This window comes from Plecotus auritus, assembly GCF_963455305.1.
Source record: "Plecotus auritus genome assembly, chromosome: 3".
NCBI classification, from domain to species: domain Eukaryota; kingdom Metazoa; phylum Chordata; class Mammalia; order Chiroptera; family Vespertilionidae; genus Plecotus; species Plecotus auritus.
This window is the reverse complement of record NC_137772.1, coordinates 118,556,383-118,581,526: the sequence shown is the minus strand read 5'-3', so window position 1 is coordinate 118,581,526 and position 25,144 is coordinate 118,556,383. Positions and strand designations below refer to the sequence as shown.

Here is a 25,144-nt window from a genome sequence, read left to right as displayed (position 1 = left end):
TAGAGATAGAAGGAAAAAGCTGGGGCCGGGTGGGACCACTGTCCTCTGACAGAGACAGGGACCCAGAGCCAATACAGCATGTTTATTTTATACAGCAAAAAACAGGAAGTTTTACTAAAAGTCAAGACAAAGGAGATTATGTGCATTCTTGGGTGGGCCAGAGTCATATTCATTTCTGGTGTTTGGCTGGATTTAAATAACAAAACCCACCCCCTGGCACCTGGGCTGAAGGTCAAGCTGACAACACTCCTGCCTTTTGGCAAAGCGTGTTTCCAGGACGTGGCTTTGCCAACGCCACTAGATTCAGCTGACAATAATTAAAGAAATGCCCATGTGCCTTCCCAGGCACTCTCTACAACTAATGACTTATATGAAAATGAAAGTAACAATTATATTTACAATAGCATAAAATAATTAGGAATAAATGTAATGCAAAACTTATGCCCTGAAAACTATAACCCATTTTGAAAGGAATGCTAAATAAATTAAATGACATCACATGTTAATGGATAGGCACTTAATGTTACTAAGATGGCAGTGCTCCCCAAATTAATTTATAAATTCAACACAATCCCTATCATAATCCCATCAGTGTTTTTTAAGAAAGTGACAAGTTAAGCCTAAAATTTCTATAGAAATGTAAGGAATACAGAATAGCCAAAACAATGTTGAAAAAGAAGACAAAATTGGAGGACTCAAACTATAAATCTATAGCAATCAAGAATTGGAATAGATTGGAATTTCATTGGAATGAAATGGAGTATCGAGAAATAAACTCTTACAGATATCCTATATAATAAAAGGCTAATATGCAAATTGACCGAACGGCAGAACAACCGGTCACTATGACGCGCACTGACCACCAGGGGCAGATGCTCAATGCAGGAGCTGCCCCCTGGTGGTCAGTGCACTCTGCTCAGCTAGAAGCCAGGCTAACAGCTGGTGAGTGTAGCAGCGGTGGCGGGAGCCTCTCCCGCCTCTGTGGCAGCACTAAGGAAATCCGACTAATGGCCTAGGCCCACTCCCTAGAGGGCACAGGCCAGGCTGCAAGAGGGCACAGACCAGGCTGAGGGACCCCCCCCCCCCGCCTGAGTGCATGAATTTTGTGCACCAGGCCTCTAGTTGTCAATAAAGGTACCAGAACAATTCCACAGGGAAAAGATAGTCTTTTCAACAAATTGTGCCTGGACAATAGATATTAGCATGCAAAGGAAGGAAACTGGACCTCTCTCTCACACCAAACACAAAAAATACTTCAAAATATATCACAGCCCTAACTAAATGTAAGGGCTAGCTAGACCTGAAAAATTCTTAGTGGAAAAAAACACATGGAAGTAAATATTATAGACCTTGTGTTAGACAATGGCTTCTTAGATATGACACCAAAAGCACATGAAAAGAAAAAAAATAGGTGAATTAGACTTCATCAAAATTTAAAACTTTGGTTCTTTAAAGAATTTCATCAAGAAAGTGAAAAGATAATGCATAGAATGGGAGAAAATATTTGCAAACTATGTATCCAAGAAGGGACTTATTTCTGTGATATATAAAGAGCTCTTCTAATTCAATAATTAAAAGACCATAACCTAGTTAAAAATGTACAAAGGATCTGAGTAGACATTTCTTCAAAATAGATATGCCAATACCTAATAAGCACTGTAAAAGATGCTTAACTTCTGTACTTACTAGAGAACTGCAACTCGGCACCACCATGAGATACCACTAATATGACAATAATAAAAAAAAAAAAGACAGATGTAATAACAAGTATTGGCGATGTCACACGCACTGGTATGACTAATAAAAAAGACAGATGTAATAAGTATTGGCAAAGATGTAGAGGAATTGAAATCTTACATGCTGATGGTGGGAATGTAAAATGGTACAGCCACTTTGAAAAACTGTGGAAATTCCTCAAAAGATTAATCCAGCAATTTCTCTCCTAGGTGTCTACCCAAAGAAATTAGAGCAGTTATCCATACAGTAACTTGTATAGGAACGTTTATAGCAGCATTATTCATACTATCCAAAAAGTAGAAACATCCCAAATGTCCACAAACTGATGGATAAATGATACATGGTGGAATAATATTTAGCCATAAAAAAGAATGAAGTACTGATACATATGAACCATAACATGATAAACTAGAAGCCCGGTACACAAATTCGTGCACGAGTGATCAGGCCGGGCCGGCTGTGGGGAAGGGCCGCGGGCAGTTGGCCGGTTGGCCCTGCCCCCTGGTTGAACTCCTGGTCAAACTCCCAGTTGAGGGGACAATTTGCATATTAGCCTTTTATTATATAGGATAAAAAAAAGCCAGTCACAAAAGACCACATATCCTGTGATTCCACTTACATGAAAGAAAGGTATAGATGAGGCAAATCTATATAGACATGTAGTAATTCAATTTTACTGTTTACCATACACTGTTTCTTTAATGGCATTTCCTTTAATGTCCACAGATAGTGCAGGTTATGTAATGTCAGCTGCAGAGCCTTTTTTCTCCCAAGTTCTTCTTTCTTCCTTTAGTTTGTCAGCATGTATCATAAAGTAGAAGAAAAGTGAACTGTTAACTCAGAAGACAGTCATAGCTTCCATTTCCTAGTCATGATTTTCAACTTGACTTATAGTTTCTAGTGTAGCTGTTAACCATTCAGTAGGTTTCATGGTATGTTAATTTTGATATATTAATGTTTACACTTTTTTTAATGTTTTATACCATATTTCTTTATAAAAATTTTTTGTTTGTTTGATATAGAAAAGCCATGGCCGAAAAATACATCATGACAGCTGCAAAACTCATTGCTCCTGTAATTGAAACATCTTTTGCTGTAGGATATGATTGGTAAGAGGGATATTCATAAGTGGATGTGTATGGTATTTTCTTTTCATAATTTATACTTTTATTGGTGTAAAATTTTATCTGATACTAGAGGCCCAGTGCACGAATATGTGCAGGGGTGGGGTCCAGCCAGCCCAGCGTCAATCAGGGCAGAACAGGGCTGGGCCTGTTGGGAGGAGGAGATGGTGGGAGGTTGGCCGGCTGGCCCACCTGGATTAGGGCCCAATCAGGGCCCCCGATCAGGGCCGGACCAGCTGGGGGAAGGGGCTGCAAGTGATTGGCCGGCGAGCTCCGCCCCCAGTTGGGGGTGGGGGGGCAATTGGGGGTAGGGCCAGCCAATGGGGAGGGGCGGTGAGCCAGCCAGCCAGCCCTGCCCCTGAATAGGGTGGGGGGGTAGATCTGGGGTGGGACCATCCAGGGAGAGGGGCTGCAGGAGGTTGGCTGCCCAGCCTCGCCTCCTATTGGGGACTGGCCGGGGGGAGGGGCTGTGGGTTTATCGTGGTGGGTGGGCTGATCAGGAGCGCAGCTGCCCAGGGGAGGGGGGTAAGGGAGGGAGTGTTTGGCTGGCAGGCCCTGTTCTTGATTGGAGTGGGAGAGTCTGATCAGGGGCAGGCTGGCAGGGGGGAGGGGCCACAAAGTTGGCCACCAGCCCCACCCCCTGATCAGCCAGTTCACTGGCCACAGTGGGCGTCATAGTGACCGGTTGATAGGTCATTATGGCTGTTACGGTAGCTGCCTTTTTTATATATAGACTAGAGGCCCGGTGCACGAAATTCATGCACGGCGCGGGGGGGGGGGGGGTTGTTCCTCAGCCCAGCCTGCATGCTCTCCAATCTGGGATCTTTCTCACAATCCAGGACTACTGGCTCCCACCGCTCGCCTGCTTGCCTGCCTGATTGCCCCTAACCACTTCTGCCTGCCAGCCTGATCACCCCCTAACCACTCCGCTGCCAGCTTAATCAATGCCTAACTGCTCCCCTGTCACCCCGATTGTCCCTAACTGCCCTCCCCTGCCAGCCTGGTCACCCCTAACTGCCCTCCCCTGCCGGCCCGATTGCCCCTAAATGCCCTCCCTGCCGACCAGGTCACCCCTAACTGCCCTCCCCTGCCATCCTGGTTGCCCCTAACCGTCCTCCCCTGAAGGCCTGGTTGCCCCCAACTGCCCTCCCCTGCCGGTCTGGTCCCCCCTCAACTGCCCTCCCCTGCAGGCCTGGGTCCCCCCCCAACTGCTCTCCCCTGCAGGCCTCGTCGCCCCCAACTGCCCTCCCTTGCAGGCCTGGTCCCTCCCAGCTGCCCTCCCTGCTGGCCTGACCACCCACAACTGCCCTCCCCTGCTGGCCATCTTGTGTCCACTTGGGGGTGGCCATCTTTGATCACATGGGGGCGGCCATCTTGTGTGTTGGAGTGATGGTCAATTTGCATATTACCTCTTTATTATATAGGATGATTTGCAAATATTTTCTCTTATTTTGTAGGTTGTCTTGTCATTTTGTAGATTGTTTCTTTTGCTTTGCAGAAACTTTAGTTTGATGTAGTGTCACTGGTTTAGTTTTTATTTTGCTCCTTATGCTTTATGGTGCCATATCCAGGCATTGCCAAGACCAATGCCAAGGAGCTTTTCCTCTTGTGTGTGTTTGTTTTGTTTTTTTCTAGGAAGTTAATGGTTCTCATTTCTGATTTTATTTGAGGCTTTTCTCTTTTTCCCCCAGATAATCTAGCTAAAGATTTGTCAGTTTTGTCTATCTTTACAAAAAACTAGCTCTTATTTTCGTTGCTCTTTTCTACTGTTTCTCTAGTTTCTGTTTCATTTATTTCTTCTCTGGTCTGTGTGGTTTTTCTTTATTTCCTTCTTTTTTTCCTTTGGGCTTAGTTTAGTTTTATAATTTTAGTTTCTTGAGGTATATAATTAGGTTGGGTTTTTTTAATGATTTTTTTTCTTAATGTAGGTATTTATTGCTATACACCTCCCTTTTTGAATTGCTTTTGCTGCATCCCATAAATGTTGGTATGTTTTGTTTTCATTTTATTTGTTTTAAGATATTTTTAAAATTTTTCTTTTGATTTCCTCTTTCACCCATATGTTATTCAGGGATGTGATTTTTAATTTCATTGATTATGATCCTTGGATGTTCAAATCTCTCTCCAGATTTGGAAAGTTCTTAGCCGTTATTTCTTTAAAATAAGCTCTCTGCTCCTTCTCCCTCTCTTGTCAATGACATATTTGTGAATTTTTCAGTTTTCCTCTTGTTATTTATTTATAATTCCATACCATTTGCTAAGGTTTGTTTTGTAACAACACATGATATATCCTGGAGAAAGTTGTGTGTTTGCTTGAGAAGAATGTGTATTCTGCTGCTGTTGGATGGAATGTTCTGTATATCTCTGCTAGGTCGATCGGAGCTAAGGTATAATTCAATTCCAATATTTCCTTTTTCATTTTCTCTTTGGATATTGATCTATTATTGAAAGTATGGTATTGAAATTTCCTACTATTATCCTATTGTTATTTCTTCCTTCAGATCTGTTATTGTTTGCTTAATATATTTTAGTGTTGTGATAGTAAATACATTTATATTTATGATTATTGTTTCTTGATAACTAGACCTTTTTGTTGTTACAGAGTGACTTTTTTATATTTTGTTACAGATTTGGACTTAAAGTCTATTTTGTATAAGTATAGCTACTTTTTTGCTTTCCCTTATATATGGAATATTTTTTTTTCCTCCCTTGATTTTGAGCCTATGTGTGTTCTTACAGCTGAAGTGTTTTTAATCCATTCAGGCACTCTATGCTTTTTTATTGGAAAATTTAATCCATTTACACTTAAAGTAATTTTTTATGGCTAAGAATATTTATATTCTTAGGTTAATTAGTAATTATTGATAGGCACTAATGCCATCATATTGCATTCTGGCTCATTTGTAGTTGCTTTATTCCTTCTTCCTCCTTTCTCTTTTGCTGTATTTGTGAATTGATGATTTTCTGTAGTGGTATGGTTTTATTCCCTTCTCTCTCTGTTTTGTGTATCTACTGTAGGTTTTTGCTTACATAAACATCTTATAGATATAACAGTTTATTCTAAGCTAATAACAACTTGACTTGCATATAAAAGCTATCTACTTACACTCCCCACAATTTTGATCTTGATGTCATAATTTACCTCTTTTTATATTGTGTATCCATTAACAAATTCTTGTAGCTATACTTATTTTTTAATACTTTTGTCTTTCAACCTTTATACTAGAGTTAAGTGATTGACATACCACCATAATAAAATATTAAAGTATTCTGAATTTGACTATATTGTTACCTTTTCCAGTATATTTTATATTTTTATACATTTTCATGTTACTAGTTAGTGTCCTTTCATTTCATCTTAAAGAACTCCTTTCAGCCCTAACCAGTTTGGCTCAGTGGCTAGAACGTCGGCCTGCAGACTGAAGGGTCCCAGGTTCGATTCCGGTCAAGGGCATGTACCTTGATTGCAGGCACATACCCAGTAGGGAGTGTGCAGGAGGCAGCTGATCGATGTTTCTCTCTCATTGATGTTTCTAACTCTCTATCCCTCTCCCTTCCTCTCTGTAAAAAATCAATAAAATATATATTTTTTTAAATAGAACTCCTTTCAGCGTTTCTTATAAAGCAGGTTAGTGGTAATGAATTCCCTCAGCTTTTGTTCATTTGGGTAAATCTATTTCTCATTTCTGAAAGACAACTTTGCCAGGTATAGTATTCTTGGTTGCCTTTTTTTTTTTTCTTTTAGCACTTTGAATATATCATTCCACTCTCCTGACCTGCAGGTTTCTGCTAAGAAATCTGCTAAAATCCTTATGGGGATTCCTTATATGTAAGTAAGTATTTTCCTCTTGCTGATTTTAAAATTCTCTCTTGTGTGTAACTTTAGCCAGCTTTATTATACTGTGTCTTGGAGAAGATGGTTTTGGGTTAAAATTTTGAAAGTTACCCATTAGCTTCATGAACTTGGATGTTCAAATCTCTCTCCAGATTTGGAAAGTTCTTAGCCGTTATTTCTTTAAAATAAGCTCTCTGCTCCTTCTCCCTCTCTTGTCCTTTTTGGACTCGAGTAATACATAGATTATTTCTTTTAATGATATCCCATAATGGATGTAGGATTTTTTACTCTTATTCATTCTCTGTTTTGCTCCTCTGACTGATTATTTCAAATGACCTGTCTTCTAGTCTACTAATTCTTTCTTGGCTTGGTTGAGTCTCCTATTGAAGCTTTTTATGACTTCTTCAGTTTTGTATTCTTCTACTCTAGGATTAGTTTGTTTTTTAATGGTTTCTATGTCTTTGTTGAACTTCTTTATTAATTCATTGTGTTCCTAATTTCATTTAGTTGTCTATCTGTTTTCTTGTAATTGACTGAATTTCTTTAAGAGGATTATTCTGAATTTTTTGTCAGAAGGTTAATAGATTTCCATTTTTTATGGTCACTCATTAAAGTGTCATTAGTTTCTTTTGGTGATAATATATTTCATTGATTATGATCCTTGTGCCCTTGTGTTGGTGCCTGTGCATTTGAGGAAGTTGGAACCTCTTCCAGTCTTTACAGGTTGACTCTGTTGGGCAAAGCCCCTCACCAATCAGCCTGTGCAGAGATTCTGGGTGTACTATCTGGTGGTGTTTGTCAGCAGCTGCTGGAGTCCTTGGGTGGGCAGGTCTGGTGCCTGAGTTAGCAGATCAGCAGGCCTATTGCTTAGGTACATAGGGACCTCCCTAGTACTTGGGTCTGTAGGTGTGGACCTGGAACCTGGGTCAGTTGGGATAGGCTTTGTGTTTGAATCTGTGGTTATGTGGCTGGGACCTTGATCTGCATGGACACACCTAGATTCTAGGTCCCCAAGGGCAAATCAGGCACTAGGGACTACTAGGTTGGCTTTAGCATCTAGGTCCACAGAGGCTCGTCTGGTACTGGCATAGGCCAGGAGCCTGGTTTTGCAGGAGTCTACCTAGAAGCTAGGCTACATGGATCAGCCTAGCCCCAGAGCAGTCCTGGAGTCTGGGGCTGCAGAGTTGGCCTATAGCCTGGGGCCCTCAGGAACTGACTTGGAGGTTGGGTCTGTAGAGATTGTTGTGGCATTTAGGTGGACCAGAAACCTGAGTCTATGGGAGCTGGCCTTGGCTGGTCTATTGGTCTAGGCCAGTGGCTTTGAAACATTTGACCTGGTGCTGGGGTGGGTTGGGGCCTGGGGTGACACAGTCAAATGTCCAGGAGACACATGGAACTATTTTAAAGTAAAGGGTTAGTAAGGATAAAAGGGAGGAAAAGGGAGGACGTCCTAAGTAGAGAAGAGTGTTCTTAAAAGGGCAAACACTAGCAGCCCTTCTCACATAGAATCCTCTACACAGTTAAGTCCTAAGGTTCTGAGGCATCTTATGCATCTAGAATGGTGAGAGCTATGTACCATCCTTAGGAAATTTGTGGGAAAATGACTCAAGTAATTTTTCTTTGCAGAACCCCATTGAGAAAGATAGGCAGGAGAGCACAATGCATTTGTCTTTGAGCCCTTGATTTGTTAATGGCACCACAATGAATTAATCCATTTCTTAAATAGTTCCTGCATTTTTGGTCTTCCACATTTGTGCACAGAGGGTCATTGAAAGGAGCACTGAGCAGGCGGGGCTTCAAGTCCTCTCTCCCCACTTCAAGCACAGGGTCTCTTTTGTAAATCAAGGTTAAAGTAAAAAGATTCTGCTTGAAGAAAGAGATCTGCTTTAATAGTTTTAAACAATTGGTCTAGGCCAGTGACTTTGAAACATTTGGTAACCAGACCCTCAGTAAGAAATATATTTTCCATTGTTTACTGAAATTTATAAAGTTTCATGGAACAGTCCTTGCCCTTATTATGTACAATGCCCATTGATATTTTTTCTATTCTGTTTTTTTAAAGATAAGGTTCATGATCATATTTTAAATTAACCATGTTAATTAATCTAACTAATCCTAAATTGATCTCAGTTGACCTCAATTTTAAGACCAGTAGTCTTCTTACAATGGGTTTTGGTATTGGGTTCAAATTCTTACTTGACAGTTTCCTACCTGTGTGGGCTCAGCATCTCCATTTTCCTACCCATAAAATAGAGACAATGCCTGTCATTGAAGGTTGTTATGGAGATTAAATGTGACAATGCTTGTAAAGAATTGGCACACTGCCTAATATATTGTAAAAAAAAAAAAAAAAAGACATTCTGTGTGCTTTGGGGAACAGACCTACTATTGTCTGTTCAAGTTTGAACTCAAAAAAATTAAATATGTTCTATAATTTCTTTTGAATTTTCTTCACATCACTTAAGATGAAAAATATATATAAAAAACAATTTTACATGTTGGAAATTGAAATATTTTTAGTAAATCAAAAAATCAGAATGTAGCTATCAATCCAATTTCACTTAAAATACCATAAATATTTAGCAATGACAGCAGGCTTGTGAAAAATTGGGTGAGGAAATCAGTTGAGAACTGAAGAATTCAGTAACTTAATGCCATTATTGGAAGAAAGCAAGTACTTAGCCTTACATAATACTAGGGGCACTTAAAAATTTATTTTTCAAAAGTCACATTTAAGAAAACCAACAATAACAAAATACTAAAACAAATAACCTTTTTTCCACTTTACATTATAGGTGTGTCGAAGTTGTGAAAGCTTCTCAATATGTAGAGCTAGCAAATGACCTGGAAATAAACAAAGCAATTACATATTTGAGACAAAAGGACTTTAACCAAGTAAGTTTAAAAAATTAGATGAAATTTCATATGTTAATGGAGCAAAACAATAGTATTGGGAAACTCCTCTCTAGAATAATGTTACCTCTGAATATTTTGAAGTTGAGTGACTTCTGTCTGACCATAATTTCCACTAGTATGATACTTTGTTTGAATTTTGACCAGTTTGTCCTGTTTCTTTCTTTTTTTTTTTTTTTAATCCTAACCCTAGGACATGTTTTTATTGACTTTAGAGAGGAAAGGCGAGACAGAGAAACATCAATATGAGAGAGAAACATCAATCAGTTGCCTCCCGTATGCACCTCGACTGGATTGAACCTGCAACCTTAGGTATGTGTCCTGACCAGGAATTGAACCTGCTACCTTTTGGTGCATGGGACAACACTCCAACCAACTGAGCCACCTGGCCAGGGTAGTCCTGTTTCTTAAAATGTAAACGCTTTTCAGGTACAACATGGTTGTTTGCTAAATTACTAAACCATGTTCTAATCCAGAAATTAACTTTCTCCTAAGGGTTTTCAAGCTGCTGCCGGAAGCTGTAAGGTTTTTCAGAATTAGGTATTATGTGTATGAGAAGGAAGGCCAGGACCTGGAATAGCAGCCTGGTGCTCCCATCCACTGTTTTCACCTGCTCTCTGTTTTATGTTTTTGTTTTTCTTATTGATGTTGCATTGGGCCTAAAAGGGTCCTGCTGATAACAGTTTCAGAATCCTCCAGGATCTCTCACTGCTACCACTGCTTTCTTGTTGCCTTGGGTGAAGGTGGAACAGGTGAGACATAGTTGACAAACCAGAATAGACAGCTTTATAAGAGGGGAAGGGGGGACAAAAGAGAATAAACAGAATGGAACTTGATATTTTAGTTTATAAAACCAATGGTTAGTGTCATATATGCCAGCAACTAGAAAACTCAGCTCCTCTGAGTTTAGACCCAGAGAGCAAGGACCAGAGAACATCCTATCCCAAGCCTGAGTTTTCAGGCTTTCTTCCAACTGAAGGACCTTCCTTTTGTCTAGGAGACAATAGGAATGATTAATCCCTTCTAGTCATTTCTAGAGTGGTGAGGAGAATGCCATGTAATCTGGTGTTCATGTTATGATTATGTGATTAATACAGTGCAGTACCATTCCATTTTGTGTATGAATTTAGTGTGCTTAACATTGCTTTAGCACCCTGGCTGGTGTGGGTCAGTGATTAGAGTGTCAGTCGGAGCACCGAAGGATGGAGGGTTTGATTTCTAGTCAAGGGTAGGTGCCTAGGTTGCAGGTTCCATCCCCAGCCCAGTCGGAGTGTGTGGGAGGCAATCAATTGATGTCTTTTTCTCACATCAGTGCCTCTCACCTTACCTCCCTTCCACTCTCTCTAAAAAAAAAAAAAAAAAAAATCAAAGGAAAAAATATCCTCAGGTGAGGATTTTAAAAATTGCTTTAGCATTTATAAAGCACTAAAAATACTTTTCAAAGGATCTTTATATCTATTCTTTCTTTTGATCATTACACTGTTGGTCATTAAAAGTGCCACTGATAGCTCTTTAATGCTGCTGTCATGCTGTTTGAATGAAAGTGAAGTGAGCTTGTTCTTTGTTATCCTGCTAAGGTTATCTCTGGACCAAAAGAAATAATTTCTGTTTGTGTGATAAGTACTGTTATAGGTCACAAAATAGAAAAAAAATGTTTGCCAATTTTCTCAACATTTTATTTTTAAATGGCCTTTTTAGAAAGATTTAACAATGTATTACCATAGTTCAAGACTTTAATAACAATCTCTTTACCTGTATTTTAAGTCAAAATGTAATTTCTGCTTTCTTTTCAACTTGGCTGTCACATACTAGGGAGCAGTTTTCTTTCCCTCTCACGTGACTTCAGATATTAATGGCTGTGTACTAATTCCTGTTCACATGACTTAAGTTTTAAATTAGCAAATACATTTGTGACACAATCTGAAAGTAAAGCTGAAAACATCTCAATTCTTATTCAAAGTGAAATGCAACTTACAAACTTACATAAATAGTGGCTTTTCCATGAATAGTGTGGAGATTGAGTGAGGGGTCAATGAGGTGACTTCCACTGGTGAGCAGTACAAGCCGCAGTCACTTCTGATATAATATGTTTTAGGAGCTTCTTGGCAGTTTAATAGAGGACTTGTTCAAGAATATAAGGGAAAGATAATCTCAAAAGCAAGGGCATGTTTAGGTTTTTTTCTTCCAGCTTTTACTTTGTGGAATTATAAACTGCTGGCCTAGAAACTCCCAACAGTTTTCTTTAAAGTAATAAAAAACCCTGAAAATAGTAATTATTTACTTATATTATAGCCAAGGCTTATGGAATCTAGTATTTTTAAATCCTCTACCCTTAAAAACATTGAGTCAACTATGTTTCATGGTACTTATAGGTCAGACTTTGTCAGGTATTTTCAATACCAGCGGCTGATGGCCATTGTCAAAACTCAAGTAGGACTTTTGCTGGGACACAGTGCTCTCTGGGAGCAGGAGGCACAACGAGGCAAAGCATTTTTTACTCAGTAATGCATTTGGAAGGAAGGAAGGGAAGGGAGGAGGAAGAAAGGAAGAAAGGGAGAAAAGGAGGAAGGGAGCGAGGAACGGAGGGAGGGGAGCAGGGAGGAATGGAGGGAAGGAAGGGAGGGAGGAGGAAGGAAGACCATCATCTTTTTCTAATTCTTTTTTTACACCCTGATATATCTTGGTAATTTCCAGTTTGATAACTCATTCACCTTTCATGCAAGGTGTCTGGCCATTCCAAATGTCCTGTTCGGTTACGCTTATCTCAGACCTCCAGGTGGTTAATAGTGTACTTTGATTTCTCATAGCTTTAAAATGTACTTCTATTTGGGTCTACTTCATATTATTTTTTGTATTTCTTCCCCTTCTGGAATTCCAGTTATGTTTGTCAATGGTGGTCAAGGGGGGTCTCTGGCCTGGGTAAGCTCTGGACAGAGACAGTACTCTGTGCCCCCAGTTCTTGTCTTGCTTGTAGGAATGAATCCAAACAAGAGACAACAAATAGCAAAAGCAGGTGAGGATTTATTTGTAGGAAAGAAATATACTCAGGACCTAAGCGGGCAACTCAGCCAGCAAGGCTGAACCAAGTGCCCTGAGCAGGCAGCTCACCTGGATGAGACCGAACCGAGTGTCCTGATATTTGGGAGTTTAGAGGATTTATACTCCTAGGCTGGAACGCCCCTAGGCAAAGAGCAAGTCACCCTCTCCCTCATGTCTCAAAACAATGTATCTATAAGTTATAAGGCTCCTTCATCTAGGTGCTATCCACCAGTTAGACCACATCCTGGAGGGCTCTGAATCTTTTCCCCTCACGTAGAGGCCTGCCACCTCCATTGTCTATTTTCAGTTTGTCGCTTCTCACACATATTTTCTCCAAGCCCCAGCTGCCTCTCCCAGCTCATATCTTTCTAGCTGCCTACTCTAACATGTTTATATAACATTTCACTGTGTTCCTATATGTCTCTTATCGTCTTTTCTAAGAAAATTTTTTAGCCTTTTATTTTTCTGTGCTTATTTTACTAGTATTTAGTTGGAACATTTTCTGGGATCTTGTTTGATCTTCAAATCCTGGTTGCCTCTGTAGCTCTTCAGTGTCTTCACAAAATATTTTCAGTATTTTATCTAATTTTCTAATTGTTCTCTGTAGGAGAATGGTCTTCTATAGGCTAGTTTCTAATAGCCATAAGCAGAAATTCTAGAATTATTTTGCAAAGAGCAAATTGGATCATGTCTTTTAGGTAAAATCTTATCACCCACCCCATTATGCAGGGCAAACGAAACTGTGTAACAAGACTCACAGGCTATATATTTACTTTCTCTTTGGCTGCGTCTAATATAGAATTAAACCCATCGATTGCATTCTTAATTTTATTATTTTTTTTTAAATACATAAATATTTTTTAATTGATTTCATAGAGGAAGGGAACGGGAGAGAGAGATAAAAACATTAGTGATGAGAATCATTGATTGCTGCCTTCTGCAAGCCCCCTACTGGGGATGGAGCTCAAAACCTGGGCATGTGCCCTTGACCGGAACCAAACCCGGAACCCTTCAGTCTGCAGGCCAACGCTTTATCCACTGAGCTAAACCGGCTAGGGCCATTCTTAATTTTAGTTATTATATTTTTAGTGTAATTTTATTTTTTAAATTTTAATTCTCAAATGAAATTCTCAATTTGTCATCTGTTTTTTAAAACATATTAATGAAACTGCCTTTTGTCAGTCCCTGCTCCTACAGTTCAGATACTAATCTTTCCCCAACTGTAAGCCTGAACACTGTCATATTACAATGGTAATAACTTTCAGATATTTTATTTCTAGGCTATAGAAACTTTGAAAATGTTTGAAAAAAAGGACAGTAGAGTGAAAAGTGCAGCTGCAACCAATCTCTCATTCCTGTATTATTTAGTAAGTTTTATGTTTTTACAACTAAGAGTTGAAATGTGGTATTTTCATGTTGCTAAATATCTGCCTGTGGAGCTGGCCTAAGGAGAGGTTCACGAGAGGACACGCAGAATGTCAGTAGAACAGCGTATATGGAGGGCCAGGTCATGAAAAGTTCTGGGTCAGGGGTTGAGTTTATGGGCATGAGTGAGAGGACCATTTCAGGAGGAGAAGGGAGGGTGAAAAGTGGTGGAAACATCACATCATGAAATTGTAGAGTGTAGACCTGGGAGATGAGCTGGAGACATATTTCAATTCGATCCTCGTAATAACGAAAGTGACATCTTAGGTTATATGACTTATGTAAGGTCACAGTGTCATCTGTAACAAGCAGAAGTTGAACATCTATGGATGCCAATCATGGGGAATACCAAAAGGCTAAAAGCTTCCTAAAAACGGAACATTCATAATTTAGAGCGAAGGTGGCACGTGGGTAGAGTAGGAAGGAAGAAAGGTTGGTTGAAAGTAGAGAATATAAAATTAATGTGAGATACTAAATGCTTTAGAAATTCAGAGGAAGCAAATAGCATTTTAATTTAGGGATTTGGGGGACAGTCCCAGAGAGAAGTTGGATCTTAAACATCAGACTGTAGATAAAAGAGAAGAGGACATTTGTGCAGAAACGAAGGGAGTAAACAAAGTACAGAGGCAAGAAAGCTGGGAGTGAAGGGGTGCTTAGGATCATGGTGTTTGATTCTACTACACTTTCAGTCCCTCTCAGAGCTTCTGGTTTGTGCACATTGAGAATGGTTGCCATATAGATCCTCTGTTATGGTGGCAAGGTGTTACAGCCCTCATGTGTTAAGAGGGAAAGGAGATAAAACCCCTCGTGAGGAAGGACCCCAGTGTTTTATTCTGTTGGCACGAGAGTGGTGCCAGGGGCATGTCCAGAGGAGTGTGTGAATTAGGGGGAAAGATGCCAAGTTTGTTCTTAAATACATTTTTAAAATTTTTGTAGTGATGGTGATATAATTCAAATGGCCAAGGAAGCATGTGGAACACTGATCTCAGACAGGAAGTCAGAATAGAGATAAAATTTGATTATTGTCTGTGTGAATAATAAGTTTTCATAATAGACTAGTGGCCTAGTGCACGAAATTCGTGCGGGGCGGCGGTTAGTGTCCCTCAGCCCAGCCTGCATCCTCTCCAAACTGGGATCCCTCAGGGGATGTCCGACTGCCAGTTTAGGCCCGATCTCTGTGGGATTGGGCCTAAACCAGCAGTCAGGACATCCCTCTCGCAATCCAGGACCGCTGGCTCCTAACCACTCACCTGCCTAATTGTCTCTAACCACTCTGGTTGCCGGCCTGCTCGCTCCTAACTGCCCCCCCACTGGCCTTCTCACCCCCACTGCCCCCCTGCCAGCCTTATTGCCCCCAACTGCCCCCCCTTCCAGTCTGATCACCCCTAACTGCCCCCCCTGCCAGCCCGATTGCCCCCAACTGGCCTCCCTGCTGGCCTGCTCACCCCAAACTCCCCCCCCACCAGCCTGATCACCCCCAACTGCCCTCCCCTCCTAGCCTGATCGCCCCTAACAGCCTCTGCCTGGGCCCTGCCACCATAGCTTTGTCCGGAAGGATCTTCTGGAAGGTCTCCCAGTCTAATTAGCATATTACCCCTTTATTAGTATAGATAGAGGCCTGGTGCACAGGTGGGGGCCAGCTGGTCTGTCCTGAAGGGGGTCCCGGATCAGAATGGGGGTCCCCTTGGGGGACGGGGCCAGCCTAAGTGAGGGGTCTGGGGCAGTTTTCAGGCTTGCCACGCCCCCATTGGGGTGGGGGTCCCTTGGGGGCGTGGCCAGCCTGGGCAAGGGGCTGAGGGCTGTTTTCAGGCTGGCCACACACCATTTGGGGTGGGGGTTCCCACTGGGGGGCGTGGCCGGCCTGGGTGAGGGGCTGAGGGCCATTTGGGGGCAGTTTGCAGGCCGGCCAAGCCCCCAGCTTTGTCCTGAAGGTCTCTGGAAGGTCTCCCGGTCTAATTAGCATATTACTTTTTTAATAGTATAGATGCTATGGACTGAATTGTGTGCCCCCAAAATCATGTGTTGAAGCCCTAAGCCCAATGTCAGCAGGCATCTCAGTCCTTCACAGTGCTTCTCTAGCAGGAGAGCCTAGACTTCCTACATGGGATTAGGTCCATTGAGGAGACCCAAGCGCATAGGTGTTTATTAAGTTCCTGTGTGCATTGAATTTGTTATCTTATTGGGCAAAATGAACATAGGAGAGAAACATACAGGGGCATGAAGACTAGTCAGTGTGATTCATTTGGGCCATTGTTTTAACAGTGAGTGTATCACTGCCTGCATTCCAGGCCCAGTTATTCACATCCTTTCCATATGCAAAATGTACATACCCCTTCCAGCACTCTCATAGTCTCATCATCGTAGTGAAAGGCCAACCACTGCATAAGGTCTAGATAGAGTTTGAGCTTTATCAAACACAGGTCCTCTTGATCTAAAGATCAGGGAACAAAAAAACAAACAACAACAAAAACATATAACCTGCCCCATACACTTAATAACCCATGGTGAGGTAAGACTAGGAAAACTGTAATAGACACTCATATCTGAAAGAGATGGGATGGAGGCATTAGTTCCTAGCGGTTCTGAAATCCAGCTAAGCACTTGTGGTCAGTGCCCCTGAACATGGGAAAAGGGAGTGTTCCTTGATGGGGGCCCAGCTCTGATCCCTGGTGGGTGGTCCCCAATCCTTTGGTCTGTCTGGCTCTTGGCTCTGCCCTCCGAGAGCACCTTACTTTTACAGGAAAAAAAATCAACAACAGCAACCTATGTTTGCAGCTGGTTAACTTTCTTAGCCTGCTTTTTGCCCAGAAAAATTGGTGACCCAGAGGCCTTTTTCATTTTGTTCTATGTCTGTACCTTTAATGCAAGCTGGCAACACTTTAATTAGTCAACTCACTTAAAAACTTGGCAACTTTTCTATACATCTTGTTGGGGTGTTCTTTATGCCCCCAAAGCCACATCCATAATTCTTTTCAAGGCAGACTCTTTTCTACTTACCATAGATGTATGAGGCTGCTGTGGAACAGAGTCTAAACATACTACCTGAGAGAGAAGGTTGGCTCTGTTAGGCACTATCTTAAATATGAAATGTTTTCAGAGATGATAGAGCCACATCCTTGATTTGATCTCTGCCCTGCATCCATTTCTTTGAGGATCTCTTGTCACCAAGATATGAAATATATAAACTGCCATTGAACTGTATATTTTTAAAGGGTAAATATTTGAAATATATCTCAATTTTTCAGAAATTCCATCAGAGAGTGTTATGAGAGAAGGGACATAGGATTTAGAACATGCACAGTAGAGATGCTGTGGGGGTTAAGGAGAAGAAGGGGTGTTTGGGGATTTTAGCAGAGGTCACTATTCAGATGAATTGCCTAGCACATCCAGAAGCCACCCAAGGGGGACTTCATGGAGCAGCTGCCTCCTCTGGGTCCACTGCCAAACCTTAGCATGGATCTGGGTCGCCATTGTTAGGAGGGACAGTGCAGGAAGAAGAGTGAAGTATGGAGTAGTTGTGAATGAGGACAGGCTAGAAACCTAGCATCTCTCCATCGGGCATGCATTTGATGGCCAGAAAAAGACCCGCGAGGAAGGCTGCTGCTTCATATTCTAGAGGTTCCCTTCAGCCAACTCTGGATAAGAGCCACACAGGTAAAGGTGTTCTGGGAACTGTGGCCCCTGGCTTAGCTAAGGCAATAGGGCACCAAAGGCCACACCACCTAAGAACTGCGAGGTCCCCGTGGCTCACATGAATGATGGCAGGGTCCTGATGGAGCACTTGGCAGCAAGGCAGCATGAAGGAGTGCAGACAATTGAGTGCTAGAAATGTAGGACCTAGTAGGTGACCCACCCAGTTAAATCAGGACAGATGGACAGTGATGCCTTCATAGCTACTTTAGGACTCAAGGTTTAAGAAGCATGGTGTGCAGTAAACAGTGACATGAAATTTGGGCATTTGAAATGGAACCATCTACATATAGTGATGTTATTCAAAACATGAGACTGTGGAGACATCAATCATAAGACACTTAGGTAGCTGAAAGTGCTGATGAGTACAAATCTTTTGTAGAATAAGCCTATCAAAACCAAGATATGTAAAATACTTGTTTCTGTTTTTCCTGTCTATAATCTCAAAAAAATATTTGATGAACTTCATATAAATTGTATATGTTTTGTGCTTTAGGAAAATGATTTTGCACAAGCCAGCAGCTATGCAGATTTAGCTGTGAACTCTGATAGATATAATCCATCTGCTCTTACTAACAAAGGGAATACAGTGTTTGCAAATGGTGATTATGAGAAGGCAGCTGAATTCTATAAAGAAGCTCTGAGAAATGATTCTTCTTGTACTGAAGCACTTTATAATATTGGTAAGTAAGAGAGGACAACTTTTTTGTAGCTGGGCGTCACAACCGTTCAGGAGGAGGCTACATCTCGACCGCTTAGGAGGAGCTGTGCATGCAGATGGGTGGGAGGGGACTACGCACCACCTCCAGCCCCAGCAGCCACAGGGAGGAGACAAAACACACAGGAGCGCCTGCCCCCACCCCAGCGGACACAACGCAGTAGCCGGGGGGGGGGTCAGGCGCGGGGCGGGTCCCTGCCCCCCACGGGGCGCCTCCTCACGCGATTTCAATCGTGTGCTGGGCCTCTAGTATGCATATAAATTCTTCGGTTGATCTCTTACTGCCCTCCCCTTCCCACTTCCCTCAGATATCTGTCAGTCTGTTCCATGCATCCATGACTCGACCTATTTCGTTCATTAGATTCCACATATAAATGACATCATGTGATATTCATCTTCCTCTGACTTACTTAATTCACTTCGCATAATAATGTCTAGGTCCATCCATGCTATCTCAAAGGGTAAGAGGTCCTTCTTCTTTACAGCTATATAGTATTCCAATGGGTAATTGTACCACAGCTCTTCTATTCTCTCATCTACTAATGGGCACTTAAGCTGTTTCCAGGTTTTAGCTATTGTAAATAATTGTACTATGAACATAAGGGGGCGTATATTCTTTCTGATTGGTATTTCAGGATTCTTAGGATATATTGCCAAGGTTGGGATTGCTGGGTCAAAAGGCAGTTTCATTTTTAAATTTTTGAAGAAACTCCATTCTGTTTTCCATAATGGCTTCAGTAGTCTGCATTCCTACCAGTAATACTAGGGTTCCCTTTTTTCCACATCCTCGCCAGCATTTGTCATTTGTTGATTTCTTGATGGTAGTCATTCTGACAGGTGTGAGGTGATACTTAATTGTCATTTTAATTTGCATCTCTCTGATAATCAGTGACATTGAGCATTTTTTCATATATCTCTTGGCCATCTGTATGTCCACTTTGAAGAAGTGTGTATTCCTTTGTCCATTTTTTTAATTGGATTGTTTGTCTTTTGTTAAGTTGTATGAGTTCCTTATATATTTTGGATATTAACCCTTCGTTAGATATATCATTGCCAAATATGTTCTCCCATACATTGGGCTTCTTTCTCATTTTGTTGATGGTTTCTTTTGCTGTGCAGAAGCTTTTAACTTTGATATAGTACCATTTGTTTATTTTATCCTTAAAACATTTTCTTTGCCCTAGGACAGTGGTCGGCAAACCACGGCTCGCGAGCCACATGCGGCTCGCCAGCCGCGGTTTGCCGCTCTGTTGACTAAAGAGTTTGCTGACCACTGGACTAGACTAAATGTTACCGTGTAGTTGGAAGCTGTGAGGATTAGGCAATTGTGGCATATTGTGTGCACAGAGGTAAAGGATAGTATATGACAGTGGTTGGCAAACTCATTAGTCAACAGAGCGGCAAAGCTCGGCTCGCGAGCCGCGGTTTGCCGACCACTGCCCTAGGAGATGTATCCATAAACATATTTCTACAAGAGATTTCTGAGATTTTGCTTCTTATGGTTTCTTCTAGGATTTTTATGTTTTCCCAACTTTTATTTAAGTCTTATCCATTTTGAGTTTTTCTTGTATATGGTATAAACTAGTGGCCCAGTGCACGAAATTCGTGCACGGGGCAGGGGGGTATCCTTAGCCCGGCCTGCACCTTCTCCAATCTGGGATCCCTTGAAGGATGTCCTACTGCCAGTTTACAGGGATCAGGCCTAAACTGGCAGTCAGACATCCCTCTCACAATGTGGAACTGCTGGCTCCTAACTGCTCACCTGCCTGCCTGCCTGCCTGATTGCCCCTAACCACTCTGCCTGCCGGCCTGCTTGCCCCCAAATACCCCCCCGCCAGCCTGATCACCCCCAACTGCCCCCCGTGCCAGTGTGCTCGCCCCCAACTGCCTCCCCTGCCAGCCTGCTCACCCCCAACTGCCCCCATGCTGACCTGCTCACTCTAAACTGCCCCCCTCCGCTGTCCTGATCACCTCCAACTGACCCCCACTGATGGCCTGCCCACCCCCAACTGGCCCCCCTGATGGTCTTCTTACCCCTAATGTCCCCGCCCCCTACCAGCCTAATCACCTACAACTGCCCTCCCCTCTTGGCCTCTAACCGCCTCTACCTCAGCCCCGCCACCATGGCTTTGTCCAGAAGAACGTCCGGAAGGTCTCCTGGAAAATCTCCCAGTCTAATTAGCATATTACCCTTTTATTAGTATAGATAGAGGCCTGGTGCACGGGTGGGGGCCAGCTGGTTTGCTTTGAAGGGTGTCCCGGATCAGGGTGGGGGTTCCCTTGGGGTGTGGGGAAGCCTGGGTGAGGGGCCTGTGGTGGTTTGCAGGCCAGCCATGCCCCCATGGGGTGAGGGTTTCCACTGGGGGGCATGGCCAGCCTGGGTGAGGGGCTGAGGGTTGTTTTCAAGCTGGCCACACCCCCTTCAGGGTGGGGGGTCCCGCTGGGGTGCCTGGCCAGCCTGGTTGAGGGGCTGAAGGCTGTTTGCAGGCTGGCCAAGCCCCCCAGCGGGGACCCTCACCCCACTGTGGTGCCTGGCCAAGCCTGGGTGAGGGGCTGAGGGCAGTTTTCAGGCTGGCCACACCCCCTTCAGGGTGGGGGTCCCGCTGGGGTGCCTGACCATCCTGGGTGAGGGGCTGATGGCTGTTTGCAGGATGGCCACAGCCCCTTCAGGGTGGCGGGTTCCGCTGGGGTGCCTGGCCAGCCTGGGTGAGGGGCTGAGGGCTGTTTTCAGGCTGGCCACATCCCCTTCAGGGTGGGAGTCCCCACTGGGCTGCCTGGCCAGCCTGGGTGAGGGGCTGATGGCTGTTTGCAGGCTGGCCAATACCCCTGGCAACCCAAGCTCCCAGCCCCTCCTTTTTTTCTTTTCTTTTTTTTCAGCGCCTCCTTGAGCGGAGGCCAGGGCCGGCTAGAAGCAGGTGGGAAGCTTGGCTTCCTCCATTGCCGGAGGCAACCCAAGCCTCCTGCTCGCCCCAGCTCCGTGGCCGCTGCCATCTTTGTTGGGTTAATTTTCATACTCGCTCTGATTGGCTGGTGGGCGTAGCAGAGGTATGGTCAATTTGCATATTTCTATTTTATTAGATAGAATTGGTGATCTAATTTCATTTTTTTAATGTATCTGTCCAATTTTCCCAACACCATTTATTGAAGAGACTGTCTTAACTCCATTGTATGGCGTGGGTAGATTTCTGGGTCTCTGTTCTGTTCCATTGATCTGTATGCTTGTTCTTGTGCCAATGTCATGCTGTTTTGAGTATAGTGACTTCGTAGTATAATTTGATATCTGGTATTGTGATTCCTCCAACTTTATTCTTCTTTCTCAAGATTGCTGCAGCTATTAGGGGTCTTTTTTTTGTTTTTTGTTTTTTTGGTCCCATATAAATTTATGGAGTATTTGTTCTAGGTTTGTGAAATATGCTGTTGGTATTTTAATAGGGATTGCATTGAATCTATAGATTGCTTTGGGTGGTATGGACATTTTAATGATGCTGATGCTACCAATCCATGAACACGGTATATTCTTCCACTTGTTTATATCTTCCACTATCTCTTTTTTCAACAAACTGTAGTTTTCCGAGTATAGGTCTTTCACCGCCTTGGTTAAGTTTATTCCTAAGTATCTTAATTTTTTTGTTGCACTGGTAAATGAGATTGTTTTTTTAGTTTCTGTGTCTGAGAATCATTAAATAATAAAAGAGTAATATGCAAATCGACCGAAACAACTGAACAGCAGAATGACCGTCAGGACAACCATGCTATGACACACACTGGCACCAGGCCAGCCAAAGTGGGTGCGATGAGATTGGTCAGGGGGGCCCCACCATCGCCCCATGATCACCCCACCGAGAGAGGCCCAGGCCTTCCTCTGCGGTGCAATCGATGGTGGTCTCCATGATCGATCACCCCAAAGAGGGAAGCCCAGGCCACCGGCTGTCAAAGCAATCGATTGGGGGGAGGGTAAGGGGACTCCGTGATCGCCCCAAAGAGGAAGGCCCAGGCCACCCTCTGTATGGCAATCGATCTCAGAGCCTGGGCTGGGTGGGCGGGGCCTACCTCTGCTGGGCAATTGATCGCCGAGCCTCACAATCAGTTGCCCCAAAAAAGGAGGCCCAGGCCACCCAGCTGGCAGCCACAGAGGGAGGTACAGGCCACCCAGCTGGTGGCAATGTGGTAGGTGGGCAGGGCCTCCCTCTGTGGGGCAATCAATCTGGGGGGCCCACGATTGATAGCCCCACAGAGGGCAGCCCAGGCCACTGGCCAGCAATGTTGTGGCGGGTGTGTGGAGCCGGTCATGATAGCCCCCCAGAGGGAGGCCCAGGTAAGCCAAGTAATCACACCCCATGCCTATCACCCACAGAGGGAGGTGACTGGTGGCAGGGGAATGGGGGCAGCCCTGCACAGATGGCAAGCAGTGGCAGTGGTGGGGTCAGGGCCAGCTGCTGGTACCCAGGGGAAGGAAAGCCCCAATAGGCCCTGATTGCCGGCCAGGCTTGGGACCCTACCTAAGGGTTCCCGGATTGCAAGAGGGCGCAGGCCGGGCTGAGGGACACCGCCCCTCCCCCCCCCCCCGTGCACGAATTTTGTGCACCGGGCCTCTAGTTGGTGTATAAAAAAGCCATAAATTTTTGCGTGTTGATTTTGTATCCTGCTACATTGCCAAATTCATTTCTTTAATCTAGTAGTTTTTTGATGGAGTCCTTAGCGTTTTCTATGTACAATATCATGTCATCTGCGAATAAGGACAGTTTTACTTCCTCCTTTCCAATTTGGATGTCTTTTATTTCTTCTTCTTGTCTGATTGCTATGGGTAGGACTTTTCTTACTATGTTGAATAAGAGTGGTGAAAGCTGACTTCCCAGTCTTGCCCCTGTTCTTACAGGGAATGCTTTTAGTTTTTGCCCATTGAGTATGATGTTGGCTGTAGGTTTGTCACATATAGCCTTTATCATGTTGAGATATACTCCCTCTATTCCCACTTTGCTGAGAGTTTTTATCAAAACACTGGGTGTTGGATTTTGTTGAATGCTTTTTCTGCATCTATTGATATGATCATGGGATTTTTGTCTTTCAATTTGTTTATGTGATGTATCATGTTTATTGATTTGCAAATATTGTACCAGCCTTGCATCCCTGGAATAAATCCCACTTGGTCATGGTGTATGATATTTTTAATATATTTACTGGATCTAATTTGCTAATATATTGTTGAGGATTTTAGCGTCTATGTTCATCAGGGATATATAGCCAGTAATTCTCTTACTTTGAAGTGTCTTTATCTGCTTTTGGAATTTGGATAATGCTGGCCTCATAAAAATAGCTTGGAAGTGTTCCTTTCTCTTGTATTTTTTGGAATAGTTTGAGGAGTATAGGTGTTAGTTCTTCCTTTAATGTTTGGTAAAACTCCCTGTGAAGCCATGTGGACCAGGTCTTTTGTTTGGTGGAAGTTTTTTAATTATTGCTTCTATTTCATCAGTTATTGGCCTATTTAGGTTTTCTTATTCTTCCTGATTCGATTTTGGGAGATTGTATTTTTCTAGGAAATTGTCCATTTCATCCACGTTGTCCAACTTGTTGGCATCTAGTTGTTCATAGTATTTTCTTACAATCCTTTGTATTTCTGTGGTGTCAGTGGTTACTTCTTCACTTTCATTTCTGATTTTATTTATTTGGATCCTCTCTCTTTGTTTCTTGATTAGTCTAGCTAATTTGTTTATCATCAATCTTGTTTATCCTTTAAAAGAAACAGTTCATGGTTTCATTGTTGTTGTTTTTTTCTTTTTTTCTTTTTAGTCTCTATGTCATTTATTTCTGCTCTCATCTTTATTAGTTCCTTCTACTTACTCTGGGCTTCTATTGTTGTTCTCTTTCTAATTATTTAAGTTGCAGGGGGTAATTAGTTTATTATTAATTTTTCTTATTTTTTCAGGTAGGCCTGTAGTGCTATGAACTTCCTTCTCATGACTGCTTTTGCTGTGTTCCAGAGATTTTGGGTTATTGAGTGTTCATTTTTATTTGTTCCCAGGAAGTTTTTTATTTCTTTCTTGATCTCATTGGTAACCCATTCATTATTTAATAACATGCTATTTAGCCTCCATGTGTTTGGATGTTTTTTGAGTGTTTTTACTGTAGTTGATTTCTAATTTCATTCCACTGTGATCTGAGAAGATGCTTGATATGATTTAGTCTTCTTGAACTTGTGGAAACTTGTTTTGTGTCCTAACATGTGGTCTATCTTTCTCAATGTCCCACGTACACTTGAGAAGAATGTATATTCTGCAACTCTGGGGTGAAATATTCTATAAATGTCAATTAAATCCATATGATTCAGTATATCCTTTAGAGTCACTCTTTCCTTATTAATTTTTTGTCTGGAAGATCTGTCCAGTGAAGTCAGCAGGGTATTATGACTGAATTACTGTCGATCTCTCCCTTAAAGTCCTCTAGAAGTTTTTAAAATCTATATAGATACTCCTATATTGGGTTCATATATGTTTACCAGGGTTAAATCCTCTTGTTGGATCTATCCTTTTAATGTTACTTAGTCACCTTTTTTTTGCTCTTGTGGCCTTCATTTTGAAGTCTATTTTGTCATATATGAGTATTGCTACCCCAGCTTTATTTTTGTTTCCATTTAGTTACAAAAATTTCTTCCATTCCTTAACATTC

At 42.5% G+C, this 25,144-nt stretch overlaps 1 protein-coding gene across 6 annotated transcripts in view; it reads left to right on the top strand.

Annotated features, from left to right (window-relative positions):
- IFT88 (intraflagellar transport 88) overlaps window positions 1-25,144 on the top strand; it is a 186,800-nt gene that overhangs the window by 63,796 nt on the left and 97,860 nt on the right. For 4 of the 6 annotated variants that reach the window (XM_080662125.1, XM_080662122.1, XM_080662121.1 and 1 more), the window contains 4 exons: window positions 2,760-2,846; window positions 9,492-9,591; window positions 13,929-14,015; window positions 18,260-18,446. In XM_080662125.1, coding sequence (XP_080518251.1) covers window positions 2,760-2,846; window positions 9,492-9,591; window positions 13,929-14,015; window positions 18,260-18,446 — 461 coding nt within the window. The remainder of the gene's footprint in view (window positions 1-2,759; window positions 2,847-9,491; window positions 9,592-13,928; window positions 14,016-18,259; window positions 18,447-25,144) is intronic. The other 2 variants (XM_080662123.1, XM_080662126.1) reach the window with 1 other exon arrangement.